Source organism: Triticum dicoccoides, chromosome 6B (assembly GCF_002162155.2).
Source record: "Triticum dicoccoides isolate Atlit2015 ecotype Zavitan chromosome 6B, WEW_v2.0, whole genome shotgun sequence".
NCBI lineage: Eukaryota > Viridiplantae > Streptophyta > Magnoliopsida > Poales > Poaceae > Triticum > Triticum dicoccoides.
The window spans coordinates 628,861,178-628,870,812 of NC_041391.1; the positions used below are offsets into that span (position 1 = coordinate 628,861,178).

Genomic DNA, 9,635 nt, shown 5'->3' on the forward strand with positions numbered 1-9,635 from the left:
AATATCTGTTGTTGTTTTAGGTCATCCTTGATTCAAAGAATTTTGAAGGATCAAAATCCTTAGGAATCTTTGCTGTGTGATTGCTTAATTCGTCGGATGAATAATTTTTTCTGAAGATTCCTTTGTGCTACATTTCATAGAAATTTCAGCATTCACTCAAACCTCTTGAAGAGAATCGTGTATTTTTCTCATGCAGTCAAACAAACAAAAATTATGTAGGATTCAAATGGTCATGACATCACAATCCTAGGTTTTTCCTATTCCTACTTTTAAAAAATCATGAAAATCAAAGAGGCCCGGAGAGGTTTTAGTTTGTCTAGGTTGAAGGGATCACAACAGGAATATCAGAGCTTTGACACCTCTTACTCAAGGTCCAAATGATTTAGGCTCTCAAAGCAATGCATTTGCTAATTCCCGTGACTCAACCGTGGTAGGCATATTGAGGATCTATCAAGGTTGCATACAGGAAAAAGGGGAATTGCATCAATTTTTATTAGTAGATTCAAGAAAATGACCGCTATGATATAGCAAACGATGGCGGCTCAGGGGTTCCCCCTCAAACCTACGCACCGCCACCCCAAACCTCCCCGCCCTGCGCCACCGTCGGAGGAAGCTTCCTGGCAAAGCTCGTGCGGTTGAAGGAGGGGCAGGGAACTTTCTTGCGATACCTAGGGACCTACGGGTGACAGATCCCGGTGGCGGCCATTGGTGCTCTGATGCGCGAAGAGGCTGGGCTCGGCGAGCGGCAGTTGCCCGTGCGGTGGGGATTGTGGCTCGGCCGCCGCATGAAGCACTGGCACGGTTTCGTCTCGGTCGCAAAACGGATTGTTCAGATGTGGCGGGATGGACGAAGAAGGTCGTGCTCGGATATTTTTCGGGCCGATGATGGCGCTGCCTTTGGTTGTTGTTACTTTGTTAAAGGAGTTGTCGATGTCGTTCTTGCCTAGCTGCCTATTGCTCCGGGGAAAACAATAGGTTCGAGTGATATCAGATCGGACTGTCATTTCTCTCTCTTGAGAGCATTGTTTTAGAGTTGCATTTGTTAGGGGATAAGTGGATGATAGCAGGTTTGCATTGCGGCTGACACTTCCATGTCTTGCTGGTAAAATGTATTGGATGGTTGAGGCATTGAGGCCTAGCATAGCGGTGGTTGTCGGCGATCCTCCGTTGCGGCGTCGCGTTACGAAGATGGTGTGCGGCATTTTGCCGGTGATAATCGCAGTCTTCGAGGACACTGACAACATGTGGTGTTTTATCCGGGATTCCCAAATTTATCAGTGATAGACACTTGTGACGAAAGTATGGGATTGCCTGATAGTCTCCCCGGTGGGATTTTTATTTTTTATTTTTAATAAAAGAGAGCTTCCCTCTTCGATTTCATTTAGAGAAATCACAAGTTCACAAACTCAAAGACCGACTACCAGCAAACCCTAAAGTTGACAGTGCTATGTTGGCAGGAGGAAGCCATCCCTCCCCTCCCTCCACACAGCAGCTTGCCAAAATGAGCTAGATCTCCGGTACCATTCAGCACCATAGAAGACCCAAAAGCTAGTGAAATTCGTTCTACTCGCTATTACATTTAGAGAAAGTTCAAGACACAACGAAGGTAAAAGGAGATGACACTATTTGAGCTACAGGGGACATAAAAGGAAACGGTGGGATTTTGATGGTGTCGTCTTTCTCTCGCCCTACGGTCAATGGCTCCGCTCAGCTTTGGGTGACAGTGTGTTTAGGTTGGTCATGGTGGAAGTAACATAGATAGTAACATAGATGCCACATAAGCAAAAATGTTGATGTGGCAAGTAGTTAATGAGGAGAGAGGTAAATAGAGTAACCTAATATGTTACTATCACATAGCGCTTTTCAATGCAAAATGAGTCTACAAGACAATAAATAAACATGTGTATGTTACTACACATATGACACTTCCCACTATAAGGGTAGTAACATAGAGTAGTAACGTATGTATGTTAGTACTCTAAGTTACTCCCCACTATGACCAGCCTTATAATTTTCAGCTCGCGTGGCTTAACTTCTACTCTTTGTATCAATGCTCCGAATTTCTAGGTCTCTAGGATTTCTTATCATAAGTTATTATTAGCCAACAAATAAACCTGGATCCATCGGCAACGAACTTTGCGTTTTTCTCAAAAAGAACGGTTTAATATTGCTTCCCGTCATCCTGTTGGCTGCTCTTGCCGGCCGCCATCGTTGAACCGGACCTTATCCAGGAACGAAACCGGAAGTTCTTGGCTTGCACACCGAGGACATTGACCTGCTTGCTCGACGGAATCACTTGACATACGTGCTCCCCGTTACACCCGCAGGGCACGTATGTCGCTTTCCTGTCGGCACCAAACCACGACCAGCCGGGAGCGAGATGGCCCGGAATCCCGATCCACCACGCCACAACGGGATCCAGAGCCCCAGATCGACCACGCCACGGCGGCTTGCATGATGGGCAGAAGTCTCGAGTGTCACTCCATGCCATAGATCCTACGTTTTCTGAGATCTTGGAATCTGAGCTGAGCTTTGCTAGCATAGCCTCACTCACTGACAGTCAAACAAACAAACGTTTGCGTCCAGCCTCGTCTCATCCGGTGAAAAACTGGCTCCGGTCACCAATTATCGTCGCGCATCGGACGTGTCCCCTGCCGCCAGTGCTCTGAAATTTCTATGGATCGATGGATGGATCCATGTCGCTTTCGCCTAAAATTTCTCCTCGCCAAATCAAATCACCGTCGATCACATGGCAGCCCTGCTCCCCGCCCTCTATAAATAACCTGCCGTATCGCGGTCTCGTTGCACACGCTTACACGGTACAGTCTCGCACTCAAGACTCAACTCATCAACTGAGGCTGAGGCTGAGGCTGACACTTCCCGCCTCTGCAACGACACCACGAGACATGAAGCTGGAGGTGTCGCCGAGGCAGAGGACCCAAGAAGCAGAGCAGAACGAGGGCCCCGAGGTATGGAAGCACCCGAAGCAGCTCTGCGCTAGTCTGGGCTACGGGGAGGAGGAGGAGGTGCCACGGCTCGTGCCGCCGCTCAACTTCGGCATGGTCGACGACGGCGTCTTCCGGTCGGGGTTCCCCGACGCGGCCAACTTCCGGTTCCTCGCGTCCCTCAACCTGCGCTCCGTCGTGTGAGTCCCCTTCCCTACCATGCCGAAATCTTCGGCCACCATGCACCCAAACTTCTCTGTTCTTACGCGCGCGCGACGCCCCGTGTTGCTTGCTTCTGCAGGTACCTGTGCCCGGAGCCGTACCCGGAACAGAACGCGCGGTTCCTGGGGCGCAGCGGGATCAAGCTCCACCACTTCGGAATCCAGGGCCGCAAGGTACGCCAACAATTCAGCCTTTGATTCATGCATTTCCAAGGACGGCGAAACCATCTTTGCATCGACCTGCATTTTTGCTTGCTCGGCGCGCTCTGCATATGACTGTGGCAGCACTTGCCTTTTCTAGTACTACCCCTTTGCTTGGGCAACTGGCTTATTGGCACTTTGCAGAGTCTATTTACCCGTCTCTTTCATGAGGAACAGTATATACTAGCCATGCCCGCGCGGCACGATATGTTACGTGTATATGTCTATTTTTATTTTCTGTCATGAAATTAAGACTTTTATGAGCATAAGTTTGTAGTCATAACTCTATAGTCACAAAAAAGGAAGGCATGCACAAGAATAATTTAAAAAATATTCATTTTTTATCATGATGTGTGCTACATCTTGCAAGATGAAAAGTGCACATTGCCATTTTTTAGCAGGCTGAACACATTACATTCATTTGTAGCTTATATCATTCTAGTGGAGCCTGTCGTGGGATGGGATTGTTACATGCGATGCAACGATACAGAGCCTTTCCAAATTGTTGCATGCGACCTGCATGTAGCTTCGTGCCAGTGTACGAAATAATTTGATCATCAGTCTGCGGACGCTGAGGGTACACACAATGGTATTATGTCATAGAAATTATCACATGTCTTTGCCAGGATCTGGGTCTGTCCTGTGAATTCATTTCCCTGTGCCATGCTTGCACCGGAACTGCGACAAGGTCGCATAGCGCGTGAGCCGGGTCATGGCAGAGGCATCGTTGCGCCCCCTTCCATTGTGCCCGGGTCATGGCAGAGGTCTCGTTGCGCCCTCTCCTATCGTGCCCGTGCAGCTGACATAGCGCGTGAGCCGGGTCTTGGCAGAGGCATCGTTGCGTCGTCCTCCCCTCTCGCCGCTAGAGCGTGCTTCACCAGCCGCCATGGCACTTTGTGCTGCCGCCGGTACCGCCGGAACCGCTGCACGAAGAACTCGCACACGTGCTTGTCCGACTGCAGTGGAGTCCAACAGCATCTAGATAAATATCAACCAATAGCACGACTCAAATCAAACTTAACAACAACGGAAGAATCCATCGAACAGCCAACGCCCCGACGGCGCACAGGGCGCACCCGCCGACAAAAAAAGCACAAAGAATCATGGCCAGCAACAAAACACCGCAGAACCGCCCGACGAACCTGTCCATCAGCACCACTCCGATCATGAAGCAGAGTCGCACACGACTAATAACAGCAGCCCAAATCCGAATTCCAGGGGAATGACTCCGATGACGGGCGATGTCCATGTCTTCCACTGATGGCCATTGTGATCATGAATTGTGTGAAGACAATGAATTCACCGGTGGTGGCGGCGGCGGAGATGGTGAGGATGTCACCGGCCGGGCCCCTAGCGTTTATCGCCGACGGCGGCGGCGAGGTGCCCGGCTGCTTGCACTCCGCAGCCTCGGCGCTCATGGACGCTGCCGTCCGACGCACTACAGGACCACCTCGCCGTGGACGCCATCGCGATATTGGTGCAGGCGCCCATGGATCCTGACGCCCCCACGCACTACGGGATCACCAGAGTCGCCGTGGACGCCATGGTCATGTTGGTACTCGCAGCCACCAGCGTCCTACAAACGCCATCGCCATGTCAGGCGCACAACACTTGGCTGTGCACACCTGCCAAGCTGCTCGGACCGACGTACGCCCAGCCGACATGCGACGACAGGGGGCCGATGGACTGTTGGGCGGGGGCGAGCTTGAGCAGAGACGCCGCAGCCTGAGGTCTGCGTCACCCCCACATGCACGCCACCATTGCCTCCTCTCCGTCGTGCCCTCCACGCGAGCCTCGCCATGCTGTGGGACGCCATCCTAGGGCCGATGGCAGCGGAGATGGAGTCCCGACGGTGGGAGCTCCGGCAAGACGCGGTCCGGCGGCGAGGCCGGACGTGGACTCGCCTAGATTAGAGAGGTGCGGCAAACGCATTGGTGATGTCCAAAAGCCTTTTTATACAGGCGCATACGATGAGAAGCGGTTGCACGGCTGCGTAAGACGGTGGAGGCTTTCGCTGGAGTCTTCCGGATAGAACGCGCACCTAGTACACGTTCGAAAGGTCAATATGTGTCAATGTCCGTAACAGCCAGCACACACCAACAAAAAAATATCTACAGTCGCATGAACCAATCACGCAGATCACAATCAGTCAAAACAAGGCACATGAGCCTGGTCACAATGGGCAAGAACATAAGCTAGTAACTTCATACTTCCCTAGACTATGTTACTATCTCCATAGTGGGTATGAACATCTATGTAGTGTCATGCAATGATGTATTTATTAGGTTATAGACTCATTATTTCTTGAAGTGTGTGATGTTCCGGTAACTTAGCTAGTTACCATAAACACCTCTCTCTTCATTAAATACGTGCCACATAAACAAAGTTGTATTGAAGTGTGTGATGTTACTCCTAAGTTCCTCCCCACTGTGACCAGCCTGAAAACTCCCCACCACGCGACAAATCCGGTCAGATCCAATCCATGCATGGCACATGCTCATGCGGGGCAGAAGGAATGCCCGGTACGTATATCTAACCAAGAATCGGTAGATCTACTAAGAGCGTACGTCCCCCAGTCATATCCCCCAATAAATAACGTGTCATCTCTCGATTGGTCCGATTTTCACTGATAAGAAAAAGTCAAAAAAACGTGGTAAACCAAACCTGGCCAGGTTTAGTATATTTAGAATATCTGATCAACCAGCTCGCCTTTTTACCTGCCATGCTACGCTCTGCATTAGTACCACATGTCTGCATACATGGAAAACGGGATGTCTGCTTGCCTATCATCACGTGTCAAAAGCTCTAGTTTTTATCTGATATCCACTGCAACGGTGACTCGACGAGAACATATTCCACTGTCGGCTCTTTGCTCACCAAGCTATGATCTGCTAGTTAGTGGAACGCCAAAGGCCGTCGACGCTGGCAAGTTGACGTTCGGTCACAGCTTATTCTGTCGGCGATTAACAATGCATCCTACCGTCGAGCTCACCAACTTTAGTTCAGAATCATCCATGTGTGCACTGCAACTGCAATGCAAACTCCCTTTTGAAAACCTATACTGTGTGTGCGAAATGCCAACAAATAACTGAAATGTACTACGTACCTTGTTGCGAGTGCAGGAACTGTTTGTCGGCATCCCCGAAGAAATGATCCGCGAGGCGCTCAAAGTCATCCTTGGTACTATCTCATACACTTACTTACAGACATCTTCACTGATTGAAGGCTGCAAAACCACACATCACACTTGAAATCTCCCATTCTCTGAAAGATCACTTGAAATCTCTGACACATATCCTTGTTTGTTTTCACTTGATTCAGACGTAAGAAACCATCCGGTGCTCATCCACTGCAAGAGAGGCAAGGTACGTAGGCCTCCATTGATCATCCATCCATTCTGCACCCTACACCTCATACAACACTTTTTTTTTTTGACGGCAACCTCATACAACACTTTAAAACGAAAATCATAACCATATGCTTCTTTCAGCACCGTACCGGCTGCGTGGTGGGCTGCCTGAGGAAGCTGCAGAAGTGGCGCCTGTCCTCCGTCTTGGACGAGTACCTGCACTTCGCGGCGGCCAAGGCCAGGAAAACCGACCAGAGGTTCATGGAGCTCTTCGACACGTCAAGCTTGGTGCATCTGCTGGCCTCGCAGTGTTGATGAAAGCGAGCGAGCGTTTTTCGTTTCTCTTTTGGCCTGTCCCGATCGTGCCACCATGCGGCTGCGACGACCTGTCTTTTCCCGCGGCGATTTACAGAGAATAATGTTACTAGAACAATCATGGGCCATATCTGTGAGAGATACAAGGGGACCAATGAGAGATGTACTCCTTGAATGCTCAAAAATAACAATTCAAAGTGTATGGCACAGTATCATTATTCCCGCAAAAAAAATGGTAGAACACCATTGAATGATCGATCTGATAGGATTTTCCGAGATGTTATTTTGAAAATGCTGGTATGGACTGAATGTTTACTGTTTACTGATGCCATTTGACAACTAACTACTTCTCCTGCTTGTGAGTGAGCCTAGTATTTTTTCTTTTTGCCTAAGAAAAATAGTGAGTCTAGTTTTTTTAGAAACGGTTTTTGTTTTAGAGCTGTGAGTGTGTCTAGCCAGAATGGACATGGACTGAATAAAGCCATGAGGCCCAAATGGACATGGGCCTGGTAAGCCCGAGTGCCTCGCATCGCAGGAGAGAAAGGGTTATCGTAGGGAGTACGCTGATACTTTCCTTCCCCTAATAAACCCCCAAATTGAGAGAGCAAACCACCGAGTCCGCCGCCGCCGCCGCCCACCTTTCTTCTTCTCCCAAACCCTAGTCTCCGGCGGCGATGGCCCCCAAGCGCGCCGCGAAGAAGGCGGCACCCCCGCCTCCGCCTCCGCCTCCGGCTGCCTCCTCTGAGGAGAGCGAATCCCGCTCGCGCTCCGAGGAGTCGGAGGGCGAAGACGCCGAGTCCCCTCCCCCCGCCCCCACCCCGGCCCCCAAGAGCACGCCGGCGCCCCCGCAGGAGGGAGAGGAGGAGGAGGAGGAGTCTGAAGAGGAAGACGAGGAGGAGTCTGATGAGGAGCCCGCCCACGCGGCCCCAGCCGCCGCCGCCACCCCCAAGAACAAGCCTCCGCCGCCGCAACAGGGAGGTGACTCCGATTCTTCTTCCGACGAGGAGGAGGAGGAGCCCACCAAGGCGGCCCCTCCCTCCGCCCTGAAGAAACAACCCCCGCCGCCGCCGCCGCCGCGGCAGAGCGAGGAATCGGACGCCTCCGACGAGGAAGAAGAGGAGGGTGAGTCCGAGGAGGAGGCGCCGCCGCCGCCGCCGCCGAAGCTTGCTCCAAAGCAGGCGCCAGAGGGCCGGAAGCCCCAGGCAGCGGCGGAGACCAAGAAGCCGGCCGCTTTCAACCGCATCTGGTCCACCGACGACGAGGTGCGTATCCTCGAGGCCCTTGCTGCTCACCAAAAGCAGCACGGCACGCTGCCGCAGCCGGACGCCCTCGTGGACGCCCTTGCAGGAAAGCTCGACAACCGTGCCTACGGCAGCAAGGAACTCCAGGGGAAGGTCTTGGCCCTGAGGCGTCGTTACCTCCTTCTCAGCAAGAAGGGCGAGCCCCCGAGCAAGGAGCATGACCGCCGGGTGCTGGAACTTTCCAAGATGGTCTGGGAAGGCGGTGACACGGCCGCAGCTGCCCCTGCGAAGGCGGCAAATGGCCAGGAGCCAAAGGGGTTCGAGGAGATGTGCGAGCTGTATCCGTACCTGGCGGAGCAGGTGAGGGAGCTGGATGCGGCGAACCCGGGCATCTTCAAGAGGCAGTTCGGGATGATGGACGACGACAAGGCGCGCGCGATGGACGAGAAGATCAAGAGGCAGAGGGTGGCGCAGATGAAGGTGGAGCTGCGCCGCCACGACCTGGCCAGGGAGGTGACCAAGGCGATCATCGACCTGGTCGACTGATCGGAGCGTCATGGGCTTACAAGTTAGTACAAACTGAAACTGTATCTGTGATCACCTGAAGTTGGTGCGATGAAATGCGGCGTTTTGGTGGAGCAAGAATGTTTCTGAAACTATGATCTAGAGTCTGCGGATTGGGCTGGCTCGATGCATCAGACATGTGGTGGAACTGCAAATTGTGCCTCCTGTTTGTAAGAATGCTTTTCTCGTGTGGCCAGAGCAAATGCTAGAAATAGCAAATTAGGGGTGTCTTTATAGTGTAAGCATGATGAGACATGTGCTGGAACTGCAAATTGTGCTGGTGGATTAAGAATATTTTCCGAAGTGCGCTAGAACTGGCAAATTGTGCTGTTGTTGCGCGAATCTTTGTTGCCACTGGTTCCATCGATTGTGCGAGGTTATGTATGAAACGGTCGCTGAATTTGTAGTTGGTTCAGGAAAGCATTTCTGTTGTTAGTTTTGACAGCTTGTTGCTGTTTTGGCTGTTTCAGGGTTTGGGTGCAGGCTGGAGTCGTGAGTCTGAATTGGATGAATGTTACCAGGGCATGGCGCTGGGTTATACTCCTCTACTTTTCTGCTGTTTAATTTAACCAGCATTTTATACTTGCGTGACTGTTTCAGGCTTTCTTGCTGGATTATATGAATGTTACCAGGGCATGGCGCTGGGTTATACTCCCTCCGTTCCGATTTACTCGTCGTGGTTTTAGTTCAAATTCAAATTTGAACTAACTAAAACCACGACGAGTAAATTGGAACGGAGGGAGTACTACTTTTCTGTTGTTGGGTTATACTCCCTTTGTACACAAATATAAGATGTTTT

The 9,635-nt window shown here is 51.3% G+C and overlaps 2 protein-coding genes across 2 annotated transcripts; both read left to right on the forward strand.

Annotated features, from left to right (window-relative positions):
- Positions 1-2,828: 2,828 nt before the first annotated feature.
- On the forward strand, positions 2,829-7,246 carry LOC119323088 (probable tyrosine-protein phosphatase DSP2). Its single transcript, XM_037596663.1, has 5 exons — positions 2,829-3,145; positions 3,247-3,340; positions 6,490-6,547; positions 6,689-6,732; positions 6,858-7,246. Exons 1-5 carry the CDS (start codon positions 2,907-2,909, stop codon positions 7,029-7,031), a joined length of 609 nt encoding a protein of 202 aa, XP_037452560.1. The 5' UTR covers positions 2,829-2,906; the 3' UTR covers positions 7,032-7,246.
- A 348-nt stretch (positions 7,247-7,594) lies between these two features.
- On the forward strand, positions 7,595-9,271 carry LOC119323087 (STOREKEEPER protein-like). Its single transcript, XM_037596662.1, has one exon. It carries the CDS (start codon positions 7,706-7,708, stop codon positions 8,816-8,818), a length of 1,113 nt encoding a protein of 370 aa, XP_037452559.1. The 5' UTR covers positions 7,595-7,705; the 3' UTR covers positions 8,819-9,271.
- Positions 9,272-9,635: the final 364 nt, after the last annotated feature.

Coding starts and splice junctions, on each gene's coding strand:
- LOC119323087 (XM_037596662.1), top strand. CDS start 7,706: ATGGCCCCCAAGCGCGCCGCGAAGAAGGCGGCACCCCCGCCTCCGCCT.
- LOC119323088 (XM_037596663.1), top strand. CDS start 2,907: ATGAAGCTGGAGGTGTCGCCGAGGCAGAGGACCCAAGAAGCAGAGCAG. Junction 3,146..3,246: donor CTCAACCTGCGCTCCGTCGT/GTGAGTCCCCTT, acceptor TTGCTTCTGCAG/GTACCTGTGCCCGGAGCCGT. Junction 6,733..6,857: donor TCCACTGCAAGAGAGGCAAG/GTACGTAGGCCT, acceptor TGCTTCTTTCAG/CACCGTACCGGCTGCGTGGT.